General features: G+C 41.6%; 1 protein-coding gene across 5 annotated transcripts; it reads left to right on the forward strand.

The window, feature by feature from the left end:
- The first annotated feature begins 1,678 nt into the window (after nucleotides 1-1,678).
- On the forward strand, nucleotides 1,679-17,299 carry IWS1 (interacts with SUPT6H, CTD assembly factor 1). 5 transcript variants are annotated; one of them, XM_082287781.1, is made up of 15 exons: nucleotides 1,679-1,813; nucleotides 2,125-2,240; nucleotides 7,999-8,671; nucleotides 9,166-9,358; nucleotides 9,597-9,654; nucleotides 9,957-10,057; nucleotides 10,328-10,478; nucleotides 11,928-12,010; nucleotides 12,295-12,424; nucleotides 13,114-13,231; nucleotides 13,943-14,054; nucleotides 14,246-14,302; nucleotides 14,493-14,604; nucleotides 14,750-14,812; nucleotides 16,876-17,299. In XM_082287781.1, exons 1-15 carry the CDS (start codon nucleotides 1,780-1,782, stop codon nucleotides 16,999-17,001), a joined length of 2,127 nt encoding a protein of 708 aa, XP_082143907.1. In that variant the 5' UTR covers nucleotides 1,679-1,779; the 3' UTR covers nucleotides 17,002-17,299. The 5 variants fall into 5 exon arrangements, with proteins under 5 accessions (XP_082143907.1, XP_082143910.1, XP_082143909.1 ...); XM_082287784.1 differs by lacking the exon at nucleotides 14,750-14,812 and adding an exon at nucleotides 15,148-15,305 and having other exon boundaries at nucleotides 16,876-17,011; XM_082287783.1 differs by lacking the exon at nucleotides 14,750-14,812 and adding an exon at nucleotides 15,148-15,305 and having other exon boundaries at nucleotides 16,870-17,008.
- Nucleotides 17,300-17,583: the final 284 nt, after the last annotated feature.

Consider the following 17,583-nt stretch of genomic DNA (forward strand, 5'->3'; position numbering starts at 1 on the left):
CAGAGTGCAAAGACCTAAAAGCAGTAAAAATCCTGTGGGATCAGGAAAAAAGGACATGATACCATTAAGAGCATGGTCCTGAGGCTCACTTAAGGAACTTTGTGGCTATGTGGAAAAGACCAGTAGAGCTGTAAACAAAGAGATATTATCTGTGTTTTATGTCAGCTGCTTTCAGGGGGAAAAAAGGTTTTCTGCATTTTTGCTAAGAATTTAGGATCGTATCCGAGAAACATCTGACTCCACTACCAATTTCTCCTTCTAAGTGTTTCACTGTAGAAGATGTTGAATAATGACTCAGTCCCGAGAGTTCAGCTGTGTTTAGCCTGGTACACTGAACTCCCTGCATATAACTGTGCTTGCTCCTGGACGGAAAGTGTTAGTTAATAATGGCTTAACCTCTCGGTCATCCACTGCAAGGTGCCTCTAGCGCAGAAGAAATAGACCTCTTCTGCCCCAAATTCTCAACTTACTAAATTTTGACGACTCTGAACAAGAGTGTAGCATGCAGAATTATAAAAGTCACTGTTTGTTCAGAAATACACCAAAGGACACGTGCAGCAGTTTTCTATCTGTCTCACACTGACCTGTATTTTCCTAGAAAATGAAGGTGTTGTATGACAAACCAAGGGGCAGGACACCAGCACCGTACACATTTATTAGACTCACATTTTTAAATGCTGAATCAATGACAGCAGCCATCCCTAATAATCCTCAACTTGCATATCATGGGTGTGCCAAATTCTTGAGTAATGCAACTACTCAGAGGATAGGGGCTATTGAAACAGAACACAACAATCCCTGAAAAATACCAGCATTGTTTTGCCCTGCCTGTGTTTACTCCAGAAGTCACCATCCCCTGGGAGCTCAGGATGAACTTTCAATGGATCCTGACGGCTAAATCTGGAGGAACCGCCCACACATGAACTAGATTGAACTGGAGCTTCAGCCAGGACAGTCACACCTAAATTTGCTGAGAGAACCTGTCCTTCCTTTCCATGGCCACGGCGGGTCCAGCCAGCTGCAAACATGAACAGTGCCAACCCTATTGCAGCATCAGAGCCCACCTGTGTGCGTGTGCCTGACCTCAGGCTCTGCTTTGCCACCTTCTTGTAGAGATGCATGTTAATCTTGCTGACTTGATAAATTTACCTATTATTTAAATGGCAAAACCTTTTCTGCTCTAGATGACACTCCGGATCTCGCACCCTTAATCACTGTGGGAAGCATCGCACCGGATGGCCCTCGGTCTGGTGGAACGGAGATGTTGGGAACTCCGGTGTAGCTCAGGCCTGTGGTTCCGAGCAGCCATTAACAGTGTCAGGGGTCGGTTTGGTCTCCTGGAAATTCCCGCAGGGCTCAGACAAGGAAACACCTTTGCCAGGATCGCAGCCACGTCACCCTGCAGCCGAGCACTGCCGTGGTCACCCAGGGGCTACAAATAGCCTTTTATCCTCCAAGGCTGCTTCAATTTCCCCAGCGCTTCAGTGATCAAACTGAAACCAAACCATATTCTAGGGGAGGGAAGCAAAAAGGAGAGGCCAGCACGTTCCTGCTCGCTGTGGCACAGCCCGACCCCACGGCGCGGGGGCGGCTGTGACCGTGCAACGCCCCCTGGCGGCCGCTGCCCCGGGAGTCTCGCGAGACCCGGCGCGCCGTGCGCGCGGGGCGGGCGTGCTGCTGGGCGGGGAGGCGCCATCTTGTTCCTGTGCGAGGCGGCGGGGCCGGGCCCGCGCTGAGGGAGCGCCCGGGGCAGCGCCCGCCGCCACCGCGGGGCGCGGCATGGACACCCACTATTACGGCGGGGAGCAGTCAGGTAGCGGCGCGGGGCGCGGGACCCTCCGGGGAAGGCATCGGTCACGGCGGGGCCCGCGGGTTCGGGGGGACAGCGGGCGGGCCTTGGCCTGAGGGCAGCACGGCGTTAATTCCTTCAATAGTCCGGTGTGTAGGCAGTGCATCAGTCGCTGCCCGCATGGTGTGGGCGGTTTTGTGCGCTCTCCGGGGGTGTCTGGGGTGCTTTGTTCGGACAGCCCCGTTTTCCTGCCCCGTTAGAGCGGGAGCCCGCCCGGTTCCTGTGCGGTTCCTTTAAACGCTGAGTTTTACTTTCTTTTTTTAACCTCGGGATAGATGATGGAGGAGCTACTCCGGTGCAAGACGAGCGAGACTCAGGATCTGATGTGGAAGATGAAGGAAACGAGCAGCATTCTGGATCCGAGAATGGAAGTGTAGGGCATCATTCAGAGGTACTACGGGAGCTTTATCTAGATAAAGTTTACTGTTCTCTGAATTCTTTTTTGTTGTTGTTTAAAGTGGCATTCTCTCATAACCGAGGCATACGTATTTATTCAGTTCTTCTTAAGGGTCCTATCGGGGAAAACTTTACTTCCATAAAAACGCATCGGATAGTCTCTTGACAAGTATGTTGGCTAGGGTTTTGATTTTCTTCTTAATTGTTATGATAGCACACATTGTTCTGAACCTGAATAAGCTGTACTCGATTAGCTTCGATTTCACAAAGATAAAGTTTTGGGGTTTGAAACTCTAAGCAATGGATTATGAGGAATTCGAAGTTGCACCTGAAATTCTGCGCAGTGATGTAAAACCACATGCTTTGGAGGTGTAGATTTCCTTGCCAGAGAATAAATGCTCTCCCAGCTTCCATGTCAGATGGGGGCACTGACTCTTGAGTCTGCCTTATGCTGGTTTTCACCTTGTAATTCACAAAGGAGCAGGTGTGCATGTGGAGCAGGTTAAGGTTTCTAAATAGGACCTGTTCTTCCTCTGAAGTGGTTCCCATTTGGAGAAACATTCAGCATGGAAAGGCTTTGGTCCAGGATTGTATCTGGGACAGAGTCACTTCATTTGTGGATTGACTTTTTGGGCTGAGAAGGAATTGTGATAAAAGAGAAGGCTCCCTTTAGACTTCTAGGACAGTTTGGAAGTTAAGAGTTAATTTTTAAGAATTGTTTGTGACTCACAATAGAGTTATATCTGGTCTTAGTCGGATGGAGTAATTCTGGCCTGTGAACTCAGGTTTTCTAGCCAGCAAAGTTACAGAGAACTTTTTGATACTCATAAAAACTGTAATCAAAGCCATTTCATAGTGGTGTGCATATTTTATGTAAAGATCAGGATTCACTCTGGCTGGGTTTTCAGTGTTACACATTTTAGAAATTGCTTAAAATGCGACATAGGCTGATGTGGGAGAAGGCTTGACTCCATTGTGGCATAACTTGCAATCCTTTTTTTTTTCTTCTTTTTTTTCCCTGCCTTTATTGAATTCATACTTCCCTCAGAGTTAGAAACTGGATGAAGATTTTGTATTTGTATAAAGTGAGAGTTCTTCCCATGTATTTGAACTTACCTGTAAAGCACATTTGGAATTTACGTTTTTTGAAAGGTGTTGATAAGTACAAGGGAAGAAATAGATTTGGTGTGAGGCAGCATCTCCTATTGTGACAATTACAAATTCAGTGTGGCAGGAAACATATTTCTCAGCCTGGGAAACATAACTATCTGTCAGGAGGGATTTAGTACTTCTGTTTTAATGAAGGAAAAGTGTGATGAGTATGTGAAGAGTCATGGTGCTGCTACAATAATATTAAACTTTTTCTGCCATGTACAAAAGCTTAATCATTGGCTCTTACTTTCCTATGCTTCTCTGAGATTTTACTTTTACTTACTGTGACAAGGAAGTTGACTGTTGTTTACATCTGCAGCATGTCTTCTTCAGATTTAGGTAAGCAGAAAGTACCAGTTATCATTGTTTACTGGTCCTCTTCATGTGCTGCAATATTTTAAGGGCTTTGTTCTGTGGTGGCAGGTGAATATTCCTCTATAGATAAAATACTTCAGAAAGTCAATTAAAAGAAAAGAGCCAAGCTAAGCCACCTTTCTGACCAATACTAAATGTGAACCGTCAAGTCTTAATGCTTTATTTGATTCAGCTCAAATCAAAATCTGAATATTTTGTTTTGCTATGAAGTCTTAATTTTTCTTGCCCTGCATTGAGTTCACTTTGCACTCAAAAGGCAATGTGGAGCAGCCATCTCTGAAAGGAGTAGCTTTCAGTCATTTGTCTTATTATTTACTCTAAATATTCTCTCGTCTTATTTTCTTCATCTTTAGGAGTATGTGGGAGAAATGACACTCAAAGGTAATAAAACCTTTGAGACAGCCTAATCAGTTAAGTCTATTTAATTACTATTTTGTCTCTAATTTAGAACTCAGATGTAAAGAACTAAAGTTTTAAAATTTCAAACTTTTCTTTCAGGTTCTTAACTTTAAAGAAAAGGGGAATCCTGAGGAATTACTTATGTAGGTCTCAGGTATGTGGGTTTTTCTTCTCCACAATTCTTTTCTGGCTTTCCTTCCCCCAATCCCACTTTATCTATAAATGTTCTCCTTGATGTCCTTACTGATTCTGCTTTAGACAATTAGAATTAGTTTTAGTACAGTAATGAATCTGAAATCATGTTTACAGTGTTTGTCCAAGTCAGGGTCATATGGAAATCTGTAATAACTTAGTTCTTACACTTCCACCAAGTTGCTGCTGTTTCATGAATTGAGTTCTGGTTAGACTGTGACTGTTAGCAAGCACCAATATGTGACACTTCTGAAAAAAGGAGGAACTTGCTGATCTGCCCATGATGGTTATGTAGGTCTTAGTTTAACACTCATCTTTCATGAGATTGTAGTGGATGGGTTCCATTTTGTTGAAGTTACTGAATTATCAAAGAAGTAGCTCTTAAAAGTGGCTGCATGTTGATCCAATAAACTGCTTGGTAGCTGAAATTTTTACATAGAAGTGTAACACTGTAAATTTGATTTTGATGTATTCTTTATTTTATACTGTACTAAAGCCTCATGTTATAGAACTCTTTCATTTAAAAAAAAAAGTTAAGGACATCTCAATTAAAATGTTTATAGATAAAGAGGAGGAAGAAAAGAAAGCAAAGGAATTAGAGAAAAATGCAGTAGCAATTACCTGAGACCTACTTGGTTTTGAGAATGTCTGATCTTTCAGTTAAGTATTTGGAAAAGGGAAACTAGAAAAGTCAAAAATTACATACTTAATTTCTTTGAAAACACTTTTTTAGAGATGAACTAATACATTTTAAAAGGGGTGGTGAAGACTATCAAACTTAATCCAACAGTGTTTAGTCATTTTACTGTGAAGTTGGTACACTTTTTATATCAATTACATTCCAAAACATGTGGATTCATTAATTGTATGCAGAAGTCTTTCCCGCTGTGGGCAGCTCCGGCCCGTGCAGGGTCTCAGCTCTGCTGCAGAAGGTGCTCCGCGGTGCTGGGTGGGGGCTCTGGGGCGCTGCTGCGCTCACTGGCACAGTGCTGCTGCCTGGCCTAGCCTCCCACACCAGGCTGGAGGAGGTGGTGCTGAGTGCCCAGAGTGTGCAGGGACACCTCTGTTACCTCGGTGCTGCTTCTCCAGGTGGTCACACTGCAGCAGTTGAGCTGCTCTGAGCGCTGGGCGAGCCTGCCAGCTGTGTGTCTGCTCTCCCTCCCCAAACATCTTCATTCTCAGGAGTGATTGTCAGTTTGCAATAACAGAGTAAAGGTTTGGAATCTTGTAATAATCTGCAGTAATAATGCTCGATAATTATAGTGTCCTCTCACCAAGCTTTTGCATAAGAAGTTCATTGTAATTTAGTGATTAATTCTGAACAGGTGCATATATAACCTGCAGCCACACTTCTGATCTTAGAAATATTGAGTATCATTACTGATTCTAGTTGGTTCTTAAATTTGTTTGTTCACCAAAGAATTTCTAAACTGGAAGCTGGGATGGTGATGATCCTAATATCTTAAAGAGTAGTATTTTAATTAATTTCCTTGGGTTCATTTAGGAAGATCCTTTATTACTGCTGGCATAATTATCAGTACTATTCAGCATTCACCTCTGACATTGAGAGAAGACAGACAAACCTACAAAAAATAAAATGGTAGAAAAACAAGGATTAAATAATTTTTGTTACTGTAGATACCAATTTCATTTCAGTGTTTCTCAATGACCTTACCTGTAACTGCTGTGGAATCTGCTTTCTGTTCTGTTTGCAGCTGCAGTTTTCTTTAATCTTAAGTATTACAGTCAGGGAAGATCTGTCACATGCACCTGTGATTGGTTTATGTGAGACATACTAGGAGATGGCAATCAAAGTGATTTTTTGGTAGGGGAAAAAAATAGTAAGTAACAAGCTGAGAGCAGTTGAGTGTACATCCTCAATTCTGTCACTTCCTAATATTCATATTGTTTAAAATTCCAGATTCAGGTTTTAACAGAACGATGTTTCCTTTCTGTGAGGAGAAACGAGAACTACTGGATACAAAAGATTCAAAAGATGCATCACTGTAGAGACAGGAGCAAGCAGCAGAGAGAAAACAACTCAGATTGTCACATCAGCTGTTTGTAATTAGGATTAAGCAGCATGGAAATAGTGAAGTAGTATTTAAAGTGCATGTTTTAAAATTGCATAGTCCTTGGGTTTTTTTCATTGTTCAGTAACTTTGTTAGTCATTCTGCAGTAATTTAGAAGATCTTTATCAAGTGCTAGCCAAGGGAATAAACATATAAAGTCCAAAGTCTTAAAAAGCAGTGCTCTTTGCCACTTAGAATAATTATGAAGGAAGTAGTTCCTAAAAGCAATTGAAATTAATTTTATTTAAAATTCTTCCTACGTCATGCATTTTAAAGATTAATAGTATTTTTTGTTGTAGGTGTAGGATAGCTACACCTATGATTTTTTTATGGCTCTGAATGTGGGAGTAGAATGACTACAGAAAATAAAAATAGATAGAATGTCTGTTTCCAAGGAAATTAAATTGCAGAATAGAGAGATTTGGAAACTCCAGCACGTATAGGTCTTAAAGCATCCCCTAGGACAATACTCAGTTTGGAAGTAGAAAAAGTTTATAGCTGAGACAGAATGACTGAGGTAAGCCTGGCTGAGGCTTTGAATTGAGTATGCAGAAGAGAAGTTCCTTGTGCAGTGTTGTTTTCAGCTGAAAACAGGATTATGGTGAGAGTAGCTGTGAGATCTGAGTTAATGGAGCGAGTGTTCAAGAATCTAATTTCATATTCTCAGGTAAATGCAATTGAAATTTTTTTCCCAAGTAGAAATTAGATGTTGGAAAGATAAAAGATGATGCTGTAAGTAATTATATTTAGCAAGATGGCTTGTGAGAGGTTCTAAAATGGAGCGTATGGCTCAGTATTTTTTACTGTGTAGAAAAGTCAAAGGATTGTTTCAGTTCTAAAGTTGTCAGGTGGGTGTATTTGTGCATGGGTTATCTTGGGTGTCTGGATGAGCATGGGAGCTGTCAGCATAGGGGAGCGAAGTGTTGAAACTCTTCTGGTGCATAGAAACACAAAACTTTTTAACAATAATACTCTGAAAGGTCTGACTAAAACTTAGTTCCTGGTTTTTGGTAGGCTTTTGGTCTTGACTTGTTCTTAAATAGGTTTCTTGGACAAAGAAACAGGCGCTAGCTTCCCTTGGAGAGTAATGCTTGTGCTGTTTCAGTAAGATGTATTTCACAGAGAAAACATCTCTCTGAGATCTTCAGGAAAATAAAATGATAGATGCAAGATACTCTTTCTTGCTTTATTACTGGGAATGTCACCTAAACCACTTTGAAGGCCTGACCTATTAAAATAAAAGTACTAAGCCTTTTCCCTTGAGCAACTGGACCCTTCTTAGACATGCTTTAAGTGTTCTGTGAGTTCTGTTAGCATTTTCAAAATACCATGGGGCTGCAGGATGGACATACTTCCATTGATCTCTTAATACTTTTCTTAGTATAAAGTATTAGATAGTCTTTTGATGTAAATTTTCTAATTATTTCTACGTAGAAATTATTTCAGTTTGCAGCTCCTTGGATAATCAGATTGCAGGAAGGACAAGCAAAAATTCAGAACATTTTTTCTTTACTTTTTAAGGTGTTTTTGCTTAGTTGCCTGAGATTATTTTTCTGTTTCAGAATGAACACAGTGATGGAGAAGATGACAGGCAAGTGGGAGAGCCTCATATGACAGACTCTGAAAATGAAGATATCCCAAGGCAAAAAGACAGTGACTCAGATAATGAGGAGCCCCCAAATCACAATGTAAGTGATTCAGAAAATGAAGCAACGCATGGAGGGAAAGACAGTGATTCTGATACTGAGGACCATCCAAACCAGCATTTAAGTGACTCTGAAAATGAAGAGGCCTTAAATCATCGAGCGAGTGACTCTGACAATGGAGAACCTCCGAGGGATCACAGCAGTGATTTTGAAAATGAGGAATCACACAAGCAGCCAGCCAGTGACTCTGAGAGCGAGGAGCTCCAGAAGCAGCCAGCCAGTGACTCCGAGAGTGAAGAGCTCCAGAAGCAGCCAGCCAGTGACTCAGAGAGTGAGGATGTCTCCAGACACAAGCAGGTAGAGTCTGAAGATAGCGATGGGGAGGACAGGAAGGAAGACGTGCAGAATGACTCTCATCATTCAGATAATGAACACGTAAGGAAAGGATTTCAGGGCTCTGACAGTGAAGATGAAGCCCCTAAGAGACATAAAATATCGGACAGTGAGGAAGATGAGAAAGAGGAAGAAAAGACGGTGAAGAGGAAAACAGCCATCCTTTCTGACAGTGAGGATGACAGTGAGAAAACACGTAAGAAACTATACTGTGAAAACCTGCTGTGACAGGCAGTGGTGTGAAAGTTAAATTGTTGCTTTTATGTGAATAAAACATCTAAGTGAGAAACCATAAATCAGATTTGGTTTTGGAGCAGAATTGCAATTGTAGTGGCTGTTCTAACTGCTTTGCTGTGTGAATGTGTATCTAATACTTCTGAGTAATAAGTAGGTCTAACTCAGACTAACAGAAGACTGCAGGGATCTTACTGGCATCTGTTGACATGATAGTTTGTTATTTATCTACTTCATTGCTGTTTCTCCAGTAATTTTTTCCTGTCGGTTTTTTTTTCATATACTGGGGGTGAGAGATTTAAAATTACAGCTCCAGTTGCTGATTTAATAAAGTGGATATGCTTTTTAAGAAATGGCAATGGTCTGGTGTAGGAAGACTAGACAGAGAATAGTTTGAGAGTAACAGTTGTCCCCTCTGTTACTGGGACAAGTAGTAATGCTCTTTTCTGCTGGCAGCTGCAAAAAAGGTGCGAATCCTTTCTGATGTTGAAGAATCAGATAGTGACGCTGCTTCAGAGAAATCTGACAAAAGGAAGAAAAATGTTGTGTCTGATAGTGAGGAGGAGGAAGAAGAAGGAAAAGAGAATGCTGGGAAGAAAAAAGAGAAAGATCTGTTTGGCAGTGACAGTGAATCTGGAAATGAACAAGAGTAAGTGTGAAAGAATATGAATTATTTTGGGGTTGAAGACTGTGGGAGTGATGGTGAATAGAAAATGGATAAATCCCAACCAGTGAATGACTGTCTACCTTCATTGGTGGCATGAAGAGGAAGGTCAGTAGTAGGAGACAGAATGAAAGGGGGATCTTCTCACATTAGAGATTTTGCAGAAAAGACACATCTCATTGTTGGCAGTCCAAATAGATAAATGTTGCTGTTACCTTCATAGGAACCTGATCGCAGATATATTTGGAGAATCTGGTGATGAGGAAGAGGAGGAATTTACGGTAAGTATTATTCTGGATGTCTCCTGCTCACTTGCTAGATCTGAAGAGAATGTATATGCTGCATCAGGTCAGTTTTGTATCTGCCAGACTCACTGGGGAGCAGTCTTTGGGTTAAATAACATTTACAGCTCATCTTTTGGGAGAGTTGGTGTGACAGTAGTCACAGGGGGAATTAAAAAGACTGTTCATCTTGCTAGATCCTCTGAAGACTTACCTGAAGCTTTTTTAGTGTCAGTGTCAGGTACCTGCATAGATGCTCAGTCCTGATCCATATACTGATTTGCACTGTCTTTACCCATCAGGGTTTTAACCAGGAGGATTTGGAGGAAGAAAAAGGTGGTGGAGACATGAAGGAGACAGCAGATGAATCGGACTCTGACGATAACATCAAAAGAGGGAAGCAGTAAGTCAGTGGGTTGTGTATTCCTTTCTTAATGCCAGATTTTGGTGAAATGGCATTGTGGACCCTGGATATTACAGGTGTGCACATGTTGGGTATTACAGCGAGGTCTGAGGGCCTCTGGGAGCCATTGGAGTCCTTTGGTAGTTTTGCATTTTGCATACTGAGAATAACTAATTATCTCACAGGGACCTTGAGACAGTGTTTGTACACTACAGAAACACAATTATTTCCTACCAAGGACCATCAGCAAATGCTGTGGTTGTGTTTCAGCATGGACTTCATGTCAGATTTTGACATGATGCTGCAGCGGAAGAAGAGCATGAGCGGCAAGCGCAGGCGGAACCGTGATGGGGGAACTTTCATCAGTGATGCAGATGATGTGGTCAGTGCCATGATTGTGAAGATGAATGAAGCTGCTGAGGTGAGTTTTCCAGGTTCCAAAGATACCTTAAAATTCAGTTCCCTTCTATGGGCAAATCTTGTGATTAAAAAGATACAAAAATCTGGCTTGTATTCAGCAGGAGTAATCTGTACACTATGGAAAGCTTCTAATGTCTATATAACAATTTAAATATTTATTCTGTTGAAATTTTGATAAAATACAAATTTTTAAAATTAAAATTAGCTAAATTGCTAAACTTTGATCAGCTGAGATCAACTTACATCAAAAAGGATATATAGGTGCTCTATAAACTACCTAGAAGTATATTAAATACTGAGAAAGGGAATGTGCTTTAATTCCATTATACTGTTACTGGCATGCGTCATACTTTGGTATTTGTTCCTGAGAAGAGCCCTTTTCCAAATTGTTTGAATGACAGTGCTGGTAACGATGTCAGAGGAACAGATTCATGGGACATTCTGTCTTGGCAGCCCGTGTTTTTCAAGGAGAAATGTTTTAATATGTTGCTGTGGAAGGTTTATTGGGATCTTGCCTTTTGTCAGGTGTCTTCTGTTTTGTTGGAGTAGCAATTAAATTAATAAACAGCACAGCAAAACGCATTAGAACCAATTGAGGGATATACAGGACTTGAGAAAGAGGAGCTTTACAAACAGTAAAAACAAAAAAATATCTTCTTGAGAATGAGATCAGAAGGATAATGAGTTCAGAAAGATGGGGAGACTGAGAAAGCAATATGGAAGGCAACTGAAACTTCATTGGGCTTGACAGGAAAGCCTTTCTTGGACAAAATGACAGCCAGATGTTTTGAGTGAGGTGGTAAAGTTCGAAATCTGGGGGCAGGAAGAGGGAAGAGATGCAGTAGAAGAATCTTCCCCCTTGCAATAAAACAAACACTGCACAGAAAGAGCCTTCAGTGGATTAGGATGAGTGGAAAGGAATTACCACATCTGGACAGAAATCTGTTAATTGCAGTGGGTGTTTTTGATATGGGAGACAAGTACTGAACAGATAGTGACAGTCAGGCCTTGGATTAAAGTAATTTTGAAATTACAGAGGTGAAAATACATGTTCTCCCTTCCCACTGTTCTGGTTAGCTTTTTCTGCTTTTTAGGTGAGGCTTTACTAACAAAGTGTTGAGTTACCTGTGCACAGCATAGAGGACCTCCACTTAATTGTAGTCAATCTAAGTCATGAAGTGGAAAAAAATCGTAAATTTAGGGGCACTCTCCTAATGTGATGCTTTTGTGGGAAATATTAACTAAAGTGATGACCCTTTTTTCAGAGAAATTATTGCATAATTGTTTGTGAGCTGTGGGATGGTGGGGCAGGAGATAAAGTTAGTGTAATCCCTCCAAAGTTGCACTTCTAGTTTAATAGACTAGTCTTTTTCTTGTAAGTGTTGCAAAGAATGAGAGTTGCTGATTTCTTTCTTCCATTAATTTGTGCTCATTCTTCAACTCTTTACAGGAGGATCGTCAGCTGAATACACAAAAGAAACCAGCACTAAAGAAATTAACTTTGTTACCAACTGTAGTTATGCATCTTAAAAAGTGAGTTGTCATTCTTTCAGTTAACTGTAACTTTGGGGAATAGTAAGAATTTTTAAGATTTCATGGAGTTACACTACAGCTGTACTGAGTATGGAGTCAAACACTTTCTTTTTATTCCAAGTAAATGCTGAAGCTAGGTGACCTCAAAAACCTAAAATTACACATAATTTTCCCTCTTAATTTAACATGAAACAAACTCAAATGCACTATTTTCCTGAAGGAACATCACATCTTAAGATTTTGCTGTATTACATGACTTCAGGGCTTCTCTTTAAACCTTTTAGGCAGGATCTCAAAGAAACTTTCATCGACAGTGGTGTTATGTCTGCCATCAAAGAGTGGCTTTCTCCTCTTCCAGACCGAAGTCTGCCAGCACTAAAGATAAGGGAGGAGCTTCTGAAGATCCTGCAAGAGGTTTGGAACTGATTTTTAACCATATTTGATTAGTGGCTTCCATGGTTTTACAGTCATGTGCTTTAGGGAAATATTTGGTGATAAATGAACTGCAGCTGCTGCCAATGGGCTGTGCAGGGAAACACACAAGGAAAGCAACCTGCACAACAGATGTCTAAAACAATTTAGATGATTTGGCCCTGCCTGCCTGTTTCAGGTTTATATGGAGATTTAAGTGAAGAGTTATTTGCTGTGCATCCCTGAATTTTCTTCTGTTGTGGTCCCTTCTCTTTTCCAGTCTGTTAAAATGTGCAGTGCATGGGAAGGCCCCTCACACTCAGTGTAGGCTTTCAGTGTCTGTAGCTAAGCTGATTGCTTGAGTGTCTTTGCCACGTAAGATTTTATCTTTGTAGAATGAATGATTTGAAGGCAGTAGCACAGTTTTGGGGTAATACAAGCTAAAGAGCATTCAGAGCAAAAAAGTTCTAGAAAGCTACTTAATTTTGTGTATAAACCTAAGAATGTTATGGCAAATTTCTAGGTTTAGGTGTTTGATCCTTTAAACAGTTCCTAGTGGGGCAATGAAAAACATTAATTTTTCCAAGGATATTTAAGTGAAAGGTGAGTTTTGGTCTTTTGCAAAGTTCAGCAACACCATTAATATTCAGACATAATTTATTGCTATTTTCTGACTTGCCTTTACTCTGCAGCTGCCCAGTGTGAGCCAAGAGACCCTGAAGCACAGCGGCATTGGACGGGCTGTGATGTACCTGTACAAACACCCCAAGGAGTCGAGACCGAACAAGGACATGGCTGGGAAGCTGATCAGTACGTAAACCTGCCTGTCTGAGATTCCACTGATGGGGAATGGAACTTCTGCATCAGTTTCTGATGCACTTCTGTTGTCTGTAGAATAGATTCTGCAATGTAGGAACCTCACTGATCTGTTCCATCACTTCATAGAGCTCTTAACAAACACTGTTACGTTAACTACTGCATGCACCTGTTTCATTCTTATCCTAAACCAGAGGGTGGCATTTGTTTTGTCCCGCTTCTCTCTTGGCTCATTGTCCAGATCTTGTGTATATGCTGCAAAGGCAGGAAGGTGCTGCCAGAGGACTATTTATTCCGTGGACTTCAGAGAGAACTTGGCTGACTGAATGTTTACTACTCAACCAGCTCTACTCCATGTGGAGCGCATTCCATCCAGAACGGCTGCAGACTGATGATAAACTTAGGTTCTTTAGGGACTTTCCTGCGTATTTCTAAAATAGCATTCCTGTGGTGTGCAGGACAACTGACACTGAGTATTCTGAGAGCTTGGAGACATTCTAAAAGAGCAGGCAACAGAGGCTTTGGAGATGAAAGCTCTTGTTTCTGTTAACAAGGCTACTTCTCCATTAAATACTAAGGGCTCAAAAATCGTTTGGTTAAAGGAAGCGTAAATACTAGCCACAAACTTTCAAAGCTGTACTTTTATCACCAGTGTGGTTTGAGAGAAACAAAGGCCTCGTCTTTAACTCATTATTTTTTTAATAGATGAATGGTCTCGACCCATCTTTGGCCTTACCTCAAACTACAAAGGCATGACCAGAGAAGAGAGGGAACAGCGAGATTTGGAACAGATGCCTCATCGAAGGAAATTGAGCAGGTAGGAGTAGCAGGCCGAAACAGGAAATCCTCCTTTCTAAGACTCCATCAAGAGAAACAAAGTGGTGTGTAAATACTACAGGAAATAAAAGGGTAGTGAGTTACGGCCTCTTTCTTTTAACACACTTGATTGTCTTTTAAAATTTCTTTCTCTTCGTATAGATGCCTATAAATACGTAACTTTTCTTGCAGCTCTGGTGGTCAGACTCCCCGCAGAGACCTGGAGAAAGTGTTGACAGGAGAGGAAAAGTAGGTTGGAATTTTTTTTTTTTTTTTAATAAATTGAGTGAAGTATTTTGGTGGCACTACCACTACGGAACTTGTGTAGAGGTTTTAGAGGCAGTGGTATGCAGTGTGTTTCAGAGGAGAGCACACTGTGTGGCTTTACTTCTTTCTGGATAAGATTTGTCCATTACAGTCACATCCTTTTTTTCCATAGGGCTCTCAGGCCCGGGGACCCTGGTTTCTGTGCCCGTGCAAGGGTGCCAATGCCCTCCAACAAAGACTACGTGGTCAGGCCCAAGTGGAACGTGGAGATGGAGTCCTCCAGGGTAAGCACTGGCAGTGTCCTGGTGATTATTCCTAAGCCTGGTTACTGTACAGGAGGGTAGTTCTTTTAAGGGCCTCTTCTAGTGAGCATCGACAGTAAATTCTCTGCTAAGTAGGCTGCTCTAAGCTCATCACGTGTTTTCACAGGAAAACATCTTCTCTGACCAAAAAGAGATTTTTGAGTTAACTTTTCTAGAATTTCTCTCTCAGGTGAGAATCTGATTTACAGGCCTCTTGCTTTTAAAGCATTTTGAGCTAAAGCTGCAGTTCAGTCCTTGTGTCACTGCACTGATGTTTTTATACCTCTCCCAGCTTTTGTATCATGTTCTGATAATGTTCCAGTTTGGGAAACCTTTGAGGTTTTGGTAAACATGAACAGCTTCAGTGGAGGCCTTTGTGTTGCTTTATGTGTTCATCCATTACTCATACAGTTTCATTTAAAAGGGGTATATGTGGTAGAATATGTATAAATGGAAGAAGTAACAATTGCTGTGCTGTCTGCTGTTCTCTCTCCTTCTGTCCATTAATTGAGATGTTGTTTCTAGCCCGGGACTATTAAGAGAGGTATTAGTCGCTTGGAAAAGCACAAGAGACGGTTTGCTGAACAGAAACGACTCAGCAAAGTGCATCGGGCCATCAAGTTCAGCATTGAAGGCAACAGGATGCCCCTGTAGCCATACCACTGCCTTCCCAAGTTGGAGAGGTATCCCTCGAGGGAGGTGTGAACAGTGCATGTGCTCCAGCTGTTGGCAGTTTGCACATGCAGGACAGGAGTGTGTACACCCTAACTTAAACCTGGAAAACTCTCCTTGAATTCTCTCGTGTCTGTACTGTGACCTACAAGGGAACTTGTACAGGACTAAACAGGCTCTAGCACGTAACATCTGCCATGGCTCCTGCCTGCACAGCTTCAGGGTATCAGAATGACAGGAGTTCAGTGAAAATACCTGTGCTCAAAACCAGCTTTGCACCACCTGTGGTTTTGAATGCTGTTCTGGTACAATTAGGTTTTCCAGGTTCACCTGAAGCGACATATGGGAATTCTTAGCCCTTGGTACAGGACCTCGTGTCACTGCATGCCGGCGTCTGCGGCTGACCTCTGACTGGGGCACAGTGAGGTGTTTTCACACCTGCTCATTCAAGGAAGTAGAATGATGTGAGATGAGGGTGGCTGATGGGAGGTACAGAGTGAGACCAGGGGGAGAGGAGTCCTCTGCTGTGAGTGTGGGTTGGGAGAACATGCATCAGTCTGGGAATTGTTTTCACAATTCCTGGTCTGCATTTCAGTGCTGTGAGCAGGGCTGCCACAAGCTAACAGTGACAGGAAGAGGTGAACACAAGTCATAGATAACTGTTGAGTTTAAGCGTCATATTTATTTGGTTTTTAAAATATATTTTCTTAAACATCACTGTGAAATTTTAGCTATAATTTCAATGAATAGTGAACAGTTTTATGAATAAAGCTTATTTAAAATCAGCGCGTCAGGAGCACCTTCCTTAGCCATGGGAACAGGTTTTTAATGGATGTGTTTTTCAGATACTAAGTAGCATGTTCTGGATATCACTGTTTCTCCCAAACTTAAAGGTGTCATGTTTCCATCACTTACTGTTTCTGTTGTCTAGTTAAGGAAAATTGCCTTCTAGGAAGCACTGGCTATGGCTTGGAAGGTCCTTGCTGTTTGTCTTCAGTGGTGTGTCAGCACAGCATCACTGTATTAATCTGTGCGGAATAACTGTTGCGCCACCTGGTTTTCGTTTGCAGTTCAAATACAGAGATGAAATGCAATAACTTCTAATAGCTTGTATAGTCTGCTTAGGCATTTCTTTTTGCTACCCCCTACACTGCCTTTGTCCAGTAATCCCTTGCTTTCTAAATACTAATCCTTGACTTTTAAAATAAATGGCAGTGTGGAATTGATGTGTCAGTCTTAGTCACAGTGTATCCGTGTCTAACTCTCCTGCAGGGCTGACACTGGTGCACTGTGGTTCTGACAGAGCTCCAGCCAATAGATACCAAACTTCCAAACTGTATCCAGCTACACAGTGATTGACCCTGCACTGTGATGGCTGTGAGTGCCACTGCCTCTGCCTGGGCCCTGCAGATACTGCGGGAAGCATTTTCCCCCTCTGGGAAGAGAAAAGACAGACCAGCTGGGCCTAGGGGCTCCCCAGCTCCTTGACCGGGTGCAGCCTCGCATGCGCCGCTTGCCTTGGACCTCTGGGGCGTCTGCTTTTTTTCAGTGGTAATTATTAGTTTTATTTTTAAGTTCCAGGGGACCTCTAAGAAAGGGGTGAGTCGACTGGACAAACAGATGCGGAAATTCACAGATATCAGGAAAAAAAGCAGATCGGCCCATGCAGTGAAAATCAGCATTGAGGGCAATAAGATGCCATTGTGACCCTTCACAGAATGCCCCATGAGCTCTGCTGTAAGACAATACACCCACAGACTCTTTGGAGACCTTTAAATTTTTTAACTTGTTTGGGGTGGGTTTGGTTTTTTGGTTTGTTTTATAAGTGAATCCTTAAATTGTTGGTTCAGGTTCTGGTAGAAGATGTTGTCCAAGGACTGTGAATATGGGGACTCCTTTCTCCTGATTGTATTTAAACTGGCCCTGTTGTGTCCTGTGTACAGATCATGTATTTGTTGTATTGCAACACTTTAAAAAATAAAACATCTTCTGGGTTTTTTTGGGAGGGGACTGCCTGTTTATTGCTCAGAAGAAGGTATGCACAGACCATCTGGGATGTGGAAAAAATGAGGGGGTTACCTTTTTGTTCACCTGTGTCCTTTTTATTCATTGCTTTATTAATCAGTTGTTACATCTTTGGAGATCTGCATCTATTGCTTTTGATTTAGAAATATTGATCATCTTCCACGCAAAAGATTTTCTTTTCATGAAGACTAATGTAAAGTTCAGGAGAAAGCCAGCAGATTGACCACTTAAAGTTCCAGCAGCTTCTAGGTAAAATGTCGCTGT

This window comes from Coloeus monedula (genome assembly GCF_965178545.1).
Source record: "Coloeus monedula genome assembly, chromosome: 10".
Classification (NCBI taxonomy): Eukaryota; Metazoa; Chordata; class Aves; order Passeriformes; family Corvidae; genus Coloeus; species Coloeus monedula.

What these genes read in the sequence shown, in the direction of transcription:
- IWS1 (XM_082287781.1), top strand. Translation starts at nt 1,780, where the DNA reads ATGGACACCCACTATTACGGCGGGGAGCAGTCAG. An exon ending in AGGAAGAGGAGGAATTTACG is followed by an intron (nt 9,655 to 9,956) that starts GTAAGTATTATT and finishes TTTACCCATCAG; the next exon opens with GGTTTTAACCAGGAGGATTT. An exon ending in TTCTGAAGATCCTGCAAGAG is followed by an intron (nt 12,425 to 13,113) that starts GTTTGGAACTGA and finishes TTTACTCTGCAG; the next exon opens with CTGCCCAGTGTGAGCCAAGA.